The sequence below is a fragment of the Equus caballus genome, chromosome 2 (genome assembly GCF_041296265.1).
Source record: "Equus caballus isolate H_3958 breed thoroughbred chromosome 2, TB-T2T, whole genome shotgun sequence".
Classification (NCBI taxonomy): Eukaryota; Metazoa; Chordata; class Mammalia; order Perissodactyla; family Equidae; genus Equus; species Equus caballus.
The window spans coordinates 5,362,979-5,380,336 of record NC_091685.1 but is presented as its reverse complement, the minus strand read 5'-3'; the positions used below and the strand labels follow the sequence as shown (position 1 = coordinate 5,380,336).

General features: G+C 40.8%; 1 protein-coding gene across 1 annotated transcript in view; it reads left to right on the top strand.

The window, feature by feature from the left end:
• TCEANC2 (transcription elongation factor A N-terminal and central domain containing 2) overlaps positions 1-17,358 on the top strand; it is a 33,459-nt gene that overhangs the window by 10,957 nt on the left and 5,144 nt on the right. The window contains exon 3 of the mRNA XM_001492810.6: positions 14,272-14,465. Within this exon, the coding sequence (XP_001492860.2) occupies positions 14,272-14,465 (194 nt within the window). The remainder of the gene's footprint in view (positions 1-14,271; positions 14,466-17,358) is intronic.

The following is a 17,358-nucleotide window of genomic DNA, read 5'->3' as shown; positions in this document are numbered from 1 at the left end:
CAGAATCTGAGAAAATTAGATGCTTAAAGAACATAAAACCCTATCATTATAGCCAAGGAGATTCTCCCATCTGCTGCTGGATTTTTCTTTTTATAGGCTGTGGTCACTAGAGGGCAATAAGACCATTCATATGAGCCCATAAGGTATTTCCACCAGTAGAGGGTACTAGTGATTAATATTTTATGACGTGTATATCTGTACATATGTGTATGTATATGTTCCTATTTAGGCACACACTACAAATACTATTTATGATCAGATCTTAAATATCAACATAATGGGTTGGACTTGTCCTACAAATAGAAAACAGATGATAATTTAAAAAAAAATCATTTCTATTTCTCCTTTGGGTACAATTGTAAGTATGCTTTTAAAAATGGGTGTATCTGATGTCCATAGATTTCAATTCAAGGATCATAATGAAACCAGAACAATGGGCCTTGACTTAGGAGAAGCTGGAAACCTTCCAACTTTTGAGTCTTGACCCTACCCCAGCCTTCCCTAAACCTGAAGTTGTGTGGAATATAGGGGTTTCGTGGTTCCTTTGTACTTCTGTCACTTGCTAGACTGAAGATTCATTTGGATCATTGCCTGAGAATGTTTACATTCTTCCACTTTTAGCCTCCTGCCTGTGCCTATCCTGTGGGCTGTGAGGGACAAATATTTACTGAGTACCTTCTTTGTGCCAGGAACTGTGCTGGCACAGTAATGAAGGAGACAGATATTGTCCCCGCCTTTTTGGAGCCTGCTGTCTAATGGAAGGACATACAGTTTAACAAGACTTTGTCATACAATGTGATGAGTGCTCTGATGATGGGGAGAAGTTAGCCAAAGGACTGTATGCATTGGGAGGAGAAGGGAAGGGAAGGTATTGAATTATCAGGCAGGAGGTGCATCATGTGAGCCATACAGAGGGCTGGAGGTGGGAGAGAACATGATGCATTCCAGAAACTAAAAGTTTGGTGTGTTTGAAATGTAATCAGCTGGAGAGAGTGTAGCAAGAAGTGAAGCTGGAGAAGCCGTCTGGACAAGATGGAGAAGGCTTTTTGTGAGCCATTCATAATTGTTTTGTCTTAGCTTGTGTATTAGTTATCTATCCCTGTGTAAAAATTACCCTAATATTTAGCAGCTTAAGTATTTGGTGTCTCACACAGTGTTTCCGAGAGTCAGGACTCTGGGATCTGCTTATCTGGGTGGTTCTGGCTCACAGTCTCTTAAGAGGTTGCAGTCAAACTGTTGGCTGGGGTTGCAGTCATCTGAAAGCTTGACCAGGGCTCAAAATGGCTCACTCATGGGATTGCCTCAGTTTCTCATCATGAGGGCCTCTCCTTATGGCTGCTCATGACATGACAGCTTACTTTCCCCAGAACAAGTGACCCAAGAGAGAACAACCAAGATGGAAGTCATAGTGTCTTTTATAACCTAATCTTGGAAGTGATGTGCTGTCACTTCTCTCATATTCTGGTGATCACACAGACAAATCCTGGTACAGTTTGGGAGGCAGCTACACAGGGTTATGAATATCAAGAGGTGAGGATCACTGGGGGCTATCTTGTAGACTGGCTACCATAGTATGTGTTTCTTTTGATTTAATCTAGATATATTATGCTTCCTGGATCTGCAGATTGATGTTCATTTGTAGAAATTATACAGCTATTATCTCTTAAAAAATGCCTCTCTTTCGTCTCTCTTTTCCTTTGTTTTGGGATTCTACAATTAGAAGTATGTTAGACATGTTATTTTCCATACCTCTTAGCTTGTCTGTCATAATTTTGCCTCTTTGTCTCTTGCAGAATTCTGGACAATTTCTTCAGATACATATCTTCCAAGTGACTAATTCTCTCTTTGTCTGACTCTAATCTGCTTTTTAACCTGTTCTTTGAGTTCTTTATTTCAAAAACTGTTTTACGTTTTTTTACATTTCCTTTTTTCCCCTAAATCTGTCTCTTAAATATTTTTTGTATATTCTTGTGATTATACCTTCTATTTCCTTAAACGTTTAGTGTTTAGTTCTTCTGTATTCTTTATCTGGCTATTCTAATGGTTGTAGTCTTTGGGGATTTAAATCTGTTGTTTATTGTTTCTGCTGACTCTCATGGTGCTTGCCTTCCCGTGTGCTTGTTGACTTTTAGTTGTGAGCTCCTTATTTTATTTCAATTTATGGGAATTCTGTGGGGCTAAATTAGAGAAGCTTCCCTCTAGAGGCGATTAGCTTATTTTTTTGTTTCTGCCAATAGTCAAGGGCCACTTCTGACCTGGAATACCTTAGCACACCTCTCAAGGATCCCAGCTCAGAATCAGAGTCCCAGGATTAACTCTCCCACATCACCACTGGCCCAAGCTAAGTATTTCAGCAGTGTAGCTCTTAACATCGCCTCTTAGGATAACCCCACCCCTTCAGCCTCTGCTTACTTTTTTGGAGGGGGGAAACGAGGTGACTTTTGTCCAGAATCTAGTTATATTGCAGTGAAAAGGTAACTTTAGTCTACCATAAAGCCTGAGATCCTGAAGATAGTAAGTGGTTGTTATTGAAGACTTTTGAAGAGAGGAGTGACACATTCAGATTTGCATTTTAGAAAAATCTGTCCTTTTGCCATGTGGGAACAGTGTTGGAGAGAAGCAAACCTACAGGTAGGAAGCCCAGTTAGGAATCTATTAAAACATCTGGATGAGAAATAAAGGTGGCCTGGATGGGATAGTCATCATGGGGTTGGAGAAATGTGGTTGGAATCAAGAGGCATAAAAGGAGTAAAATGCAACCTAGACATTGATTGGATGTTGGAAGTGAAGATAAAGGAGTAAAGGCTGAGGCACAGGTTTCTGATATGCTCAAGTAGATGGATGGCAGTACTAGTCATTAAGATAAGGACCAGCAGGTTTGGAGGTAGAGGGAAGACTAACTTCAGTTTTAGACTTACTGTGTTTGACATACTCTGGAACGTGCAAGAGGAAATGTCCAAAGGATGTTGGATGTACAAGGCTGAAGCTAAGGAGAGACCAAATAGATACTTGAGAGTCATTGTTAGCATATAGTTAGAAATTGAGGCAATGGAAATAGATAAGCTTACCCAGGGAGAGTATATAAAAAAAGCAAAAAGCCGAGTCCCAAATCCTGAAGCACACCAATATTTAAGAGACTTGTAGAAGGAGACTGAGAAGGTGTGACCAGAGAAACAGAAAGGAAACAGGAGAGAATGCTGCCATGGAATGGGAAGGACGTTTCCAAGGGGGAACTGGTCAGCAGTGTCCATTGTTGTCAAAGGGCCAAAAAAGCCAATTCTAAAAATTCCACATTGGATTTTGCAAAGTAAGGCCATTAATGATTTTGGTAAGGACAGTTTCAAAGGCAAGGTTAGGGACAGAAGTTTGAGGAGTGAGGAGGAGGTAAGGAAATGAAACTGAAAATAGACAACTCTTTCAACAAGTTTGGTATTGAAAGAAAAGAGAGAGGTGGCAACATCAGAGAGGGAATGTGTGGTTGAAGAAAGTTCTGATTTTTAAAACAGGAGAAAATCTAACCTGTTGAGTGACAGGTTTGTGGAGAGACCTTATCAGGAAGAACGGACCAGACCAAGCAAGGATTGACGATGGAGGTGAGGGCGCCAAGATGCCTCTCACTTTGTTCACCTTTCCCTCCCCTTCGGCTCTTTCTGCCTTCAGGCACACTCAGACCTTCTGCTTTACTTGTCTGCCATCTCTCCCAGACACCTTGTCTCTCTTCCTCTTTTTATAGCCAGATTCCTTTAAAAACGATTGATAATCACAGCTCCCCTTTCTGCCCCCCTACTCCTTCATTAAACCCTTTCCATGCTGGCTTTTCCCATACCTACTGTGCTCTCTCAGGACATGAGTGATTTCATTCTACCCAAATCCAATAGTCTTATCTCAGTTCTCATCTTCCCAGAACCATGAATTTGAGACCATTGGTTTACTCTCTTTTCTGTCAAAATAAATGACGCTGAACTTGTTGCCAATTCTTTATCTAGATGTTTGTTTCCTTCATAACCCTTATCTGAGTTTGTAATTACTTATTATTTACTTCTTTATTTTTTATTTACTAAACAGTAACTCTTTGCCAGCAGGACCATGCAATATATTTTATTCACCAGTGCACTTCAAGCATTAGTGTGGCACATAGCAGGAGCTCTGGATATATTCATCAAATGAATGAAAATGACAGACTCAAACATGATTTTTCCATGACTCTTTCTAACTTTCTGCATTGCTGTTGCTTGCCTTCTTCTGTTTCTTCAGTCTTTGTCTCCTGTCCCCTAACAGGGGATGCCTTTCCATAAAGCTCAGAGCTCAGTCTTTGGCTGCTGCTTTAGAGCACTTAGCTAGAGAGCTTGTCCACTTCTCCAACCTGAGGCCTTAATTCACACAGCCCTTGGGTATGCATCTCCTGTCTTGATCCATTTTTGAATCTTAGATTTTTAGAAATGTTGTTCTAATTTTTTTACATTCTTACCATTTTTAAAAAATCTTACTGATTTAACAGGTAAAAATAGCATCTTGTTTTCATTTGCTCCATAGAATGAATTGTTTTCTATGTGTTTATTGGTCCTTTGTCCTTTTTGTGTGAATTGTTTGTGTTCTTTGTCCACTTGCTTTTGAGATCTTATAACTTTTGTTATCTGAGTTTTATAAATGTCAATGTCATAATGCTTTTAAATCCACTTAGCTACCTCAATTTATAAACGAGGAAACTTAGACCTAGAGAGATGAAGTGACTTACCCAGGGCCACATAGTGACGTAGCACCGGAGATCTGATGGGAACCCGGGTCTCCTGGGGCAGTGTTCTTTCTCGGTTAGCAGACTGCCATTGTGCCCTGGACCCCAGCCATATGTGTCTTTCTGTTATTGGACCATCTCTGTGGGTTCTGCCATCTGCTCAAGCTCACTCTTTCAAATGAGAATTTAGTGCCTTTTCTTGTGTACCTCAAATGTGAGTTTTCTCCTAATATTCTCATTTTAGTTAACATCCCTATTGTTTTACTCTGACATAAACTCTTTGCGTGGAAATGTCCAGCAGGCAGTTAGAGATGTAGGATTGAAGCTCAAGTGAGAGATTTAGACTAAAAATACATATTTGGAAGTTATTTGCCTGGAAGCCTTCACGTAAAATCACTTAAGTGGATGAATTCTCTGAGTGAAAGAAAAGATTAAGAGCTGAAGGATTGAACTTGGGAGAATATCCATGGTGGGGAAGTGGGAGGAGGAAGAGGAGCCAGTGACGAGGCAGAGGGAGTGTAATGAGAGAGAGGAAGAGAGCCAGGGCAGCACAGTGACATGCGGGCCAAGGAGGAGACTGCTTTAAGAAGCAGGGCAAATGAGTGGCCTCACTGTTCCCAGTGGCCTGGGAAGTTGAGGGCCAGCTGGGCAAAAGCCTTCAGACCTGGCACTTAATGGGGCCCCTGTGACTGGATACCTTCATTGTAAAGGAAACCAGTGGCCAAGGACCAGGGAGTGAAGGACTAATGAGGCGGTGGAGTGAGGCCTTGCCCTCTCGCGCTGGTAAGCAAGCGTCCTCCACTTCTGCAATACTGTAGATGTGAATTTTCCGGGGACAGTTTTATGTCAGTCATATTGATCTGGTTTCAGAGATGTGTTTTCATTTATGATTCATTAACAACTACAAAAAACCATATACTTACAATGTGTTTTCACATCTATGAATTCATTTGATCCATATGACAATTCTGTAAGGTAAATGTTATTAACTTCTCCATTTTACAACTGTGAAACTGAGGCTCAGAGAGGGGTTTTTTTGGAGATTTTATTTTATTTTCTTATTTTTTATTTATATATGTATTTTTTGAGGAAGATTAGCCCTGAGCTAACATCCACTGCCAATCCTCCTCTTTTTGTTGAGGAAGATTGGCCCTGAGCTGACATTAGTGCCCATCTTCCTCTACTTTATATGTGGGGTGCCTCCATAGCATGGCTTGATGAGTGGTGCTAGGTCTGTGCCCGGGATCCGAATCAGCTAACTCCAGGCCACCAGTGCAGAGTGTGCAAACTTAACTGCTACACCACCAAGCTGACCCCTAGAGAGTTTGAAGTAACTTGCCCCAGGTCAGAAAACTAGATAATAAACAGCAAAGCTAAGATGTTCTTATACCTTGTCGTGCCACCTCCTGAAACCTAAAGATGCACCTTTGTCCATGGCAAGCTCTTGCTTGTCCTTCCAAACCCGGATAAAACATAATCTTCTATGTGAAGCTAAAAATGTTTGTTGAATGAATGCATGAGTTAGTGAGTGAGTGAATGAATGGCTTGCCCAAGGTCATGGAATAAGTTAGTGGCAAAGACCTTTCAAGTGGCCTTCTGTTCTCAGGTTGTCCCACAGCTTCCCATTGCTTCAGTAATCCTGGACTACTTATAAGCTCCTGTATTATTTTCTAGGAATAAGGCCATAACAAATTGCTGCAAAATTAGTGGTTTAAAACAACACAGATTTATTATCTTTTGGTTCAGTAGGTCAGAAGTTTGGTATGGGTCTCAAGGAACTAAAATCAAGGTGTTGGGGGCCAGCTCCGTGGCCGAGTGGTTCAGTTCGCGCGCTCTGCTGCGGTGGCCCAGGGTTCGGATCCTGGACGCGAACATGGCACCACTCGTCAGGCCACGTTGAGGCGGCGTCCCACATCCCACAACTAGAAGGACCTGCAACTAAGATATACAACAGTGTACGGGGGGGTTTGGGGAGATAAAGCAGAAAAAATAAAATAAAATAAAATAGAATCAAGATGTTGGCAGGGCTACATTCCTTTCTGGATACTTAGGGGAGAATCTGTTCCCTTGCCTTTTTCAGTTTCCAGAAGCCACCTACGTTCCATGGCTTGTGGTTCCTTCCTCCATCTTCAGAACTAGCACTGGTGGGTCAAATTCTTCTCACACCTCATCTCTCGGACCCACACTTCTGTCTCTGCTACCTTTAAGAACTCATGTGATTAGATTGGGTTCACCCAGATAATCCAGGCTGATCTCCCCGTCTCAGGATCCTTAAGCTTGATCACATCTGCAAAGTTCCTTTTCCACATGAGGTAACGTATTCACAGGCTCTGAGGATTAGGGCATGGGTATCTTTGGGGACCATTATTTTGTCAACCACAGCCCTCGAATTATGCCAGGCTCTTTCAGGTTCTATGCTGTCGTCCACTCTGCTTGTGTGAGTCTTGTCTCCTTGAGTCATTGTGAAGACTCAGGACAAGAATTGCCAGCCGAGTTGACTCCTCTGTCCTTTGGGTCCTCCCTGGTGTTCCGCCTTCAGTACTGTCCCGGACCTGTAACACTTTCGTGCGTTTGTTTTTGTTTAGCTGCCTTCTCCTGTACCTAGACCTCCCTGCAGCTCCTCGGGTGCAGTGCTGTGGCCTGCTCAACATTCTGTCCCAATGTCTAGCACAGGGCCTGGTGCACACAGGGCCTGGTACATACCTAGTATTTGGTAATGTTTGTTAAAGGAGCAAAAGCCTGCTTCCTGCAGGGAATTTATCTTAACAGTGTGCTGGGATGCAGAAACCCCTACCCTTAAACCCAGGGGCTTGACCTAGATCATGAGACCAGCCAGTGGCACTGCTTGCTGTAAAACATAAACTTCATGGAGCAAATAATGACTTTTTGCAGATCATTAACTTCCTTGATGTAGCTACTGACCAACTTGTGACCTTGGGGAAAGGTCATGGAGCCTCATTTTTTTCATCTGAGTCAGGAGGAGGTCGAACTGTATGATCACCAGAGACAGTGGTATAGGGTCAACACCTGAGCTCTAGAGCCAGCTTGCCTCTGTTTGAAGCCTGGCCCTGCCTCTTACTTGCCATGTCCTGCACAAGGTACTTAGCCTCTTAGTTCCTCAGGTTCTTTACCTGTAAAACAGAGAATCATAATAGCACCTACCTCAGACAGCTGTCCTGAGGACTCAATGAGTTAAAGTATATAGGGCATTCAGCACAGTGGCTAACTAATTATTGTTATCATGAAATTCCCTTTGTGATCTAAACTTTATGATTTTGACTTGTTTTTTCTAGAAGATTCCCTAGACCCCTCTCTTCTCTTTTCCTGCCTCAGACCAACTGTCTTTCCTGCTGTCAGTCTTCCTGCTTTCACCCTCTTGCTGACAAATCTTGCATCCCCTGGGCTCCCTTATAGCCCTGCCATTCCTGGGATGGTTTTGCTGATGTTGGCAGAGCCTGCTGACCAGTCTGGGTGGGGCTCCTCTGGGAGAATCTGCGGGATGTACTGCACCCGCAGGCCAACAACAGTGATTCCACTGCCCTGGCCTGAGAGTCAGAGCCTTCTGCCCTTTGGCTACCTCTCAGGACCTGTGCTCTTCGGACTTGGGAATGTGAAGGTTAACCACGTTCTCTCAACAGAGCTTGATTGAACACTCCCTGTGTGCAGTCCCGAATAGCAGAGAAATACAGGGCATTAGGGGTTAAGTGTACAGGCTCTGGGGTCAGGCTGCTTGTGTTCAATTCCTGGCTTCCACACTTAACTCCCTGTGAGATCTTGGGCAAGTTACTTTGCTGAGATTCAGTTTGTCATTTGTAAAAAGAGATATAATAATAGTATTTAATTCACTGTTTAGTTGTAAAAGTTAAATGAGATAATTCATATGAAATCTGGAGTATCAGCAGGAAGAACTTTTAGCAATAGGTAAGAATTAAAAACTTTTCATTTCCCCAGCGCCTTTGGATTCAGTTCTTTACGGTATAGTTCCGTTATTTTGTTTGTAATTGTGTGATTTTCGCAGTCAACTGCATCTATATTCAAATGTCAGTACTAACCCAATTTGAAAGGCAAATGTAAATGGTTTTTTATTTAACTGTTTAATTCAGGTCAGCAAACATTTATTGATTGTTCTGTGCTGGGCACTAGGCTGGGAGCTGGGAATATAACTTGGAGTGAGGTATGGGGTTCTGCCCACAAGATGTTTACAGTTGGGCAGGGAAAGTAGGCATTTAAACCTCCTAGACAGAGGGAACAGTGTGAGCTAAGGCACAGAAATGTAAGATGGCCAGACAGCCTGACCCAAAACAAGGTTGTGCAAGCCTCTCTCTATGGCTAGAACTTAGCACAGGGAGGCATGGGGTAGGAGAGCTGGAGGTGGAGGGAGGGAGGGAGGAGGGTGCCATGGTGAGAGGTAAGGCAAAAGGCTCCAGCTCATTGAGAACTTGAATACTATACTTAGGAATTAATTTGAGGGCAGTGGAGGGAGCCATCGGAGGGCTTTTGGTAAGGGAATGATGTGATCAAATTGTGTTTTGAAAAGGTTATTTTGACTTTAGTATAGAGGATGAATTGGAGAAGGCCAGACCGGGGACAAAGATTGGTTGTAAATCATTGCAGTAGGCCTGTGGAGAGGTGTGGGGACCTGAATCAGCGCAGCAGTGGGGATGGAGAAGGAAGTGAAGAGGAAAGGAAAAGGTGTAAGAAATACTAAGGAGGCTAAAATGATGAGTGAACGGTGGTGCCATTGGGTGACAAGAAATATAGGAGGAGGGACTGAGGGGGGTAATAACAAGTTCCATTTTTCCATTTTTAGAAATGTTGAGTTAGAGGTACTTGCAAAATAAGCAGGTGGAGGTGTCCAGTAGGGGACTGGATATTTGGGTCTTGTGCTCAGTGAGAGCTTTTGGGCTGGAGATGCATGTTTGAGAGTCATCTGCTTGCAGATGTAAGTTGCGCCACAGGAGAGGGTAAGATTACTCAGGGAAAGCAGGCGGAGAAAGAAGAGAAGAGGCCAAGGACAGTGCCCCAGGTGGGTTTCACAGGTAATTAAAGGTTGGGCAAGACGTATGCAGCCAGTAGAAGAGAGAGAGAAGGATGAGGAGAACCAGTAACAGGTGGTATTTCAAAAAGCAGCGGAAGAGAGTATTTCAGAAGGAAGAAGGCAGCCGTGTCAGATGCCACAGAGGGATCAAGTAACGTCAGGATGGAGAAGTTCCATGGGATTCGACAAGCAGAAGGACTTTCTGTTTGAGGGACTTTTGTGTCTTCATTTCTCATATATAAAGCTGGATCAACAGTGCCTTTCTTTGAGAAAGAAAAGGATAAGATGGAGAACACATGAAGGGAGGGTTCTCTATTCCAAAGAACCTGAGTGCCCCTCTGCTAGAGCACAGCCTGCATGTTCAGCAGGTTCGCATGGCTCCCAGGCTGAACCGACCCTCAAGATGGTGAGCTGAACTGTGGAGATAGACGCAGTCCTGCTGCAGAGGAGACCCCTGTTAATAATTTCATTAAAATTCCTGTAGACTTTTTTTCTCTGCATATAAACAAATATATGTGTTTATATCTTTGCACAAATGTAATTTTAAAAGCAAATATTGGCTCGTCCTGTGCTTGCTTTTCTGAGAACCTGGATAAAGTAATCTTTCCATGTTGCTACATGTAAAGCTATTCCAATCTTTAATGGCTGCAGAGTACTCATTGTTTGAATGGACTATAATTTATTTAACCAATTGGACCTTTAATGATGAGCTTATAGGTTTTTTCTAGTTTTTCACTACCACAAACACTCTTGCAATGAGTATTTTTGTACACATATCTTCTTTGCACACTTTGGCAGGGAGAAGTGGGTTAAATTCCAGGGACTGTGTCTCATTCATCTCTGTACCCTCAGCACCAGGCATAAAGTAGGTGCTCAGTAAAAGTATTAAAGTGCCTTGAATTTAGGTCTTTGAGGTCCTGCAGTGTCTCATTTATCTTTCCATTTTTAGCATCTACAACAGTGACCAACAGCACAAAAAATTGTTTTCTAAATGAATAATCTCAAGGATATTCCACCCAGAAAAGGAAAGTATCAAGTAGTGACTTCAACTGTTAAGTGCTGTGTGCCTCAGAAGCATTGCCAGTGAGGAAGCACCCTGAGACGTTTCTAACGAGTGCTCTGCATTCCTCCCCCCTCCCTCTCCTCCTTGTGATGAGTGGTGATGTCCTCCTTCTCCTGGGCAGTAGAAAGGCTAGAGAAAAATTCTCCATAGATAATTGGTTAGAGTGAGAAGTTAAAGACTCTTGTCTTCCCTTGAAAATTGTTTCTTTTGGGGCCAGCCCGGTGGCACAGCGGTTAAGTTCGCACATTCTGCTTCAGCAGCCTGGGGTTCACTAGTTCGGATCCCAGACGCAGACCTACGCACCACTAGTCAAGCCATGCTGTGGTAGGCATTCCACATATAAAGTAGAGGAAGATGGGCACGGATGTGAGCTCAGGGCCAGTCTTCCTCAGCAAAAAGAGGATTGGCAGCAGATGTTAGCTTAGGGCTAATCTTCTTCAAAAAAACAGTGGAAAAAATTACGTTTCTTTTTTACCTCCAGGATGCTCTTCACAGAACCTTTCAAGCAGCACAGTTTCTTGTTCAGCCTTGCATGACTAGAACCGAGTGAGATGCCTCGAGAGTAGGCCTTCAGTAAATGAGTGGAGAGTAGATGAATCGAGCAGGCATTGAGCTATGCAGCTGGCGTAATCTGAGAAAGTTTCTAAAGGTTTTGACCATTTTCCCAAGTTTAAATCCTATTCCAGTTCTTTGTGTTCAGTGATGCCTCTTGTATTGTATATTAAACTTTACTTATAATAGGGTCTATTTCTGAGCTTCATTTTCTATTCCGTTAATCTATCCATCTATTTTTTTGGTCCCAGTCCATATAGTTTTAATTCTTCTTGTTTTAGAATGTCCTAATAACTTATAAGATAAGGCTAGTTATACCTCATAATTCCTCTTTCCCAAAACAGTATGTTTTACTCTTGCTCATTTATATTTCTAAAATGCCTAAAAATATTTGGATGTTTTCTAATAAAAACAGCGTATTGAGAGTTTTGATTGAGATTACATTAAATCTACAAATTAATTTCTTTATTGGCATCTTTGTACTAATCTTTCTATCATATAACATGGTATATTTTCCCCTTTCATTCGGACTTTCTGTTATATGTTTTAGTAAAAATGTGTGTTATTCTATGGGTCTCTCATTCCACCAACGGTTACTGAACACCCAGTATTCCAACCCCACCTCCTGCTTCTATGGTCTCTGCTGGAGAGACAGAGATGAATGTGTCACAGCTCTTGCCTTCAGGGAGCTCTCTTTGGTGGACAAGAGAGAGACCTGATCACATAATTACAATTATAATAATTATTGTTATGAGCAGAAGCACAAGGTGCAAAGGAAGCAGAAGAGGGCTACCAACCAAGACTGAGGGCGTTAAGGAAGACTTCCTGGAGGAGGGGACTCCTGAACTGAGTCTTGAAGCAGAATGAGGAGGGAAGAAAGAGTATTCCAGGCAGACAGAATGTTCATTGAAGTATATGTTCAAAAGTAAAGAGACGAGAAAAAATACTGAATTGTTGTAAGAGCTGCAAATAACTGGAGTATAGGATGACAGTGGGATGGTAACTGGAAACGAGGCTAGAAAGTAGGTGGGAGGGTGGCAGATTGTGAAGGGTGTGTGACAAGATAAGAGTTTGAATATAGGGTTGAAAGATTTAAGTAGAGGAGTGAAATGGTCAGATTTATGTTTTAGAAAAAGGTCTCTAAAAGAGAAAATAATAAAGTTAAACAAAGGCTACTTTGGCTGCAGTGTGGCAGATGGCATGAAGGTGTTCCAGACTGAGGCAGAGCAGCTAGGCAGGGGGCTGTCGGAGTCATCTGGAGGTGACATGCCCTAAGGCAAGGGCAGTGGGCATAGAGGTGGAGAAGGAGGCGTTCCAGAGCTACGAAGGACATGGGCACACACACAAACAGCACGTGGGCACACTCGCACGCCCCCTCTTGTTAAGGTATTGCTGAGTGGTTTATGGTTTTTACTTGTTTAAGCAGGAGTTTTCCCCTATTGTATTCTGACTGATTATTGCTAACATAAGAAAGCTATTGTTTTTAAAAAATATATCTATCTTAAAAATATATCTATCTTCCACTTTTGGAACTTTTAATTCTAAGTGTTTAGTCAATTTCTTTGGCTTTTCTATGTATTTATTTTTATCTAAGTACTTCTGCTTATTGATATTTTTTGACCCTTCTCTTTTTTCCATTTTTATTATGAAAATCTCAAACTTAGACAAAAATAGAATAATAAGAGAAACCCTCATATGCCCTTCACTCAGATTCAATAACTATTAGGATTTGGTCCCGCTTACTTCATCTTTCCCTTTTTTGTGTTTTTATGCTGTTAGTGAAGTATTTTAAAGCAGAATCTCAGACCTCTTGTCATTTCAGCTCTACATACTTCAGTATGCATCTCTAAAAAATATGGATATTTTCTTATATAACCACAATGCCATTATCAGTCTTAGCAAAATCAATAATAATTCCTTGGTATACTTTAATATCTAGTGTATATTGATATTCCTTGTTTATCACAAAATATCTTTTAATAGTTGGTTTGTTCCAATCAGGATTTGAATCACACATCACATTTGCTAGTTTGGTCTCAAAAGACTGTTTTAATCTGTTAGCAGTCCATAACCTTACTCCCTTTTTAAGAAGATGCCATTGACTGTTGAAGAAACCAGGTCTGTTGTCCTGTAGAATGTCCTACCTTCTGGATTTGTCTTTTCCTTGCACTGTAATTTAACTCGCCCCTCTGACTCTCATATTTTCTATGAACTGGAGGTTAACTTTAATGACTAGTTAGATTCATGTTCATCTTTTCTGTGGGAGGAGGGTGCAAGACAGCTTCAGAGTTGGGCTGTGAAGTGCCACTTCTGTCTGATTGTCCCACTCCTAGGATGCTAAGATTGATCAGTGGTTCAGGTGATGACAGCTCATCCCTCCACTATAAATTTCCCCATCAACCTTTCATCAAATGAGTTCATCCCCTGATGACTGTCACCTGAATGAATTATTTCATCATAGGCTACAAAACTTTCTAAATTCTGTCCATCGTTTCACATTTATTAGCTGAATAAAGAACATTCATTCAATAATTGGGCTATTTGCTTGTCTTGAAATAGAATATGTACTGAAAAGACAAGATAAATGTTTAATTCATTTTGTTTTGTTCCAGTTTTTGGATTAAGGAGTGGTACCTTCATTGTCCCGTTTTAAGTGTCTGTCGATCTTGCTTCTATTTTATCGCTCGTTGCATCGGCTAGTCCACTGATTCCCCCCAGTGACTGCTTGTTATCTCAGCCTCTGAGACGTGAGTCTTCATTTGCACAAGAGCCTTTATATCCTTAGGTATGTGAGTGACTTTCTAAGTGCCGCACATCAGTCCATCTAGTCCTGTACTTTTCAGGAGAGGAACAGTTTTTCCTTTGGTTTCTCTTCTCTTGTTCCAGGTCACACTGTGAACAAGATGCGTCGACACTCAGATTCAGAAGTGGCTTGTCTTGCCAGAGAAGTTTACACTGAGTGGAGAACTTTCATTGAAAAACATTTGGATAGACCTTCTATTGAAGTCCGAAGTGATCCCAAAACTGAGACATTCCGGAAAAAAGCCCAGAAATTACTCTCAGAAGCCTTGGAATTAGAGGTAATGTCCTGGTCGGAATGTGAGTATTATGTGCTCTTGGTTGAATGAGCCTCATGTTTTCATAATGAACTTTCATAGTCTTAGTGCTGTGGCTTTATTCTGTTTTTTCAAGGATTCTGGATTTGTAAGCGTTCTGGGAGCCAGTGTGACAGAGAGTGCAGGCTTGGAACCAGCAAGACCTGGATTCAAACCCTGGCTCTAGTGTGTACTGGTTGTGATACCTTAGGCAAATCCCGTAACATTTCTGAGGCTTGATTTTTTTAATGTGTAAAATGAGGATTATAACTCCTACCACCCAAGATTATTGGAAAGATTAAATGAACCATTTATACAGAGGAATAGTGTAGTGCCTGGTGATTAGAAGTCAGTTAATGGGGGCCAGCCGGCCCCGTGGCCGAGTGGTTAAATTCGCGCGCTCTTCTTTGGTGGCCCAGAGTTTCGCCTTTTCAGATCCTGGGTGCGGACATGGCACTGCTCCTCAAGCCATGCTGAGGCGGCATCCCACATGCCACAACTAGAAGGACCCACAACTGAAAAATATGCAACTATGTACCAGGGGGCTTGGGGAGAAAAAGGAAAAATAAAATCTTTAAAAAAAACCAGTCAGTTAATGAATGCTGGTTCCTTCCCATTTAAAATTCTTTCCCTTCCCACTGAAGCAAAAATTCTGAGATAGACTCTGTTATGGAATATCACTGGCAAATACGTAGCTATCTATTGAAAAGACTGTACTTCCCCATTTTTTGTCAACACTCATACCTTTAGTTTTAGGGCATGTAATCAATTGGCTAGACACAATCCCTATCATCTTCATAACTAAAAGTTCAGATGATGGTAGTGGTTTGAGGTACACATGCTAGAAGAAGGATTTTTGCTTATTAACGATAATCATCATCATCATCGAGCAACTCTTATAAGTCAATATTCTGGAAAAATAGGGCATATAACATGCATATTTTTTCTTATTCTCAGGGTAGCCATATTAAAGTATCCTTTAAGAATAAATATTTATATTTATTAACAAAAGAAGCAATTCAGAAGTCTGGTGTAAATGCTAGGTCTGTTACTGCATTCTCTGAAAAAATATTTTAACCTTTCCATCTCAATTACGCATCCACAAAAGAAAGGCAAATGGACTTGTGGTGTATTATTTACCTTTTAAAAGTGAAGTTTTGGGTTTTTTAATATAAAGTTATGACAGAAAATAAGAAAAATATAGAAAGGAAACATAAGATCACCATTGAACTTACCACCTAGACATAATCTTAACGTTTTGGTACATTTCCTGTTTGGTAAATTATTATAGCTCTTTAAATGAATGCTGGGCAAGTTATGGTTATCCCAGATTTTTTAAGAGCCAATTATATGCCAAATGTTCCATAAGATATTTTTATTGATTATTTAAATAACATTGCAGAAAATTGACAGTTATTTATATTTGTGCTGTATTTTTAATCTTGATCAATATCACTGTCATTTTGTATATCCTTTTGTATATATCTTTATTTTTTTATGTTTATCATTTTTAATGTCTATTGATAGTTCAGTGAATTAATATGCTATAAGTTTGCTTAACTTTTCCTAAAGGAAGCTTTAATATGAATGTTAAGCCCTTGGAAGAGAGAAAAAAATATGAAAATTGTAAGTCTAATTTTCCAGAGTATTGATTAGCCAACAAAACTTGCTATTTGATATTTTAAATAAAGTTTATTTTTTAAATAAACCAGAATTATTGCAGAAACATAGTGTATGGGTATATAATGTGTAGTTAATGTGGTGGTAAATACCAGTTCCCTGTGGTATCTTTTTAAGTAAATGATAATAACGAAGCTATGCTTGTAAGGATTAATGAGCAGTTTGCCGGCTATATTAAACTCCATAGTAATTATCCTTTTAGTTTATCCATTAATTATCCTTTAAATGGCACATCAAGTGGTAAGCACTCAAGTGTTACAAAGCAAAGTTAAAAAAGTGATACATTCGTTAGTGCCTTCCAATGTAATTGGAAAAAATATCAGATTAAGCATAGTTGAATGGTTTTATTCCCAAAGAGTAAATTTTAAAAATTAAAAGTATGCATCTTACCATCTTCCTTGGCCAAAAAAATCAATCTCTTTTCCTTGCATAAACGGCATTTGATAGTATTTTTATTAGTTTGGTATGTCAGAGAATATGAACACTTTTACAGAGTTAACTCTTAGCACCTATTGTCATCTGAAACATGTCCATATTCGGGTAGATCGATGAACCATCTGATCCAGGGTCTGGTTTTTGACAGTAACAAATGTTGAGTGCATTCAGATCAGACGTCAGATCGCCACAAATGTACCTTATCAGTCAGTAGTAAACCAGTGGGTAAGTTATTGGCCCAGAGACTAAAAAAAAAAGCCTTTACAATTTGATCTTAGCATGTGTTTCTGCAAATCCGCTCATTACGTTTTTGTAGAAGAAATGTTTCCATGTTACTTGTTTTGGTCATATCCTTTAGTAGTAAAAGCCACAGATGAAGAACGAACACATAGCCAAAAGGTGCATCTCTTTATTACTCTACAGATCTTGCTTGCCAGATTCATGGACTATTTCCTTGTTCTTGGAATAATGGAATGGATGAATAAAAACTCCATTGTTGAGACCCACGCTCCCTTCCCCTTTACTTTCTCCCTTCCGGATCTTTTTTGTTCTTCCTTGCCTCTTAGATCTCTCCTCATATGAACATCTCCTGTGGTGTCATTCTCTTACTTCCCCTACCTCATTATCCACTCTCCTTCCTACCTCACGGCCTGTGATCATTTTCCTATTATGTCATTAAAAAAAATGAGCCTGATTCTCAAAGTGAGCCTGTATCATTAAGAGTTATGAAACACTGGTTGGTTGGCCCAGTTGGTTGTCAGAT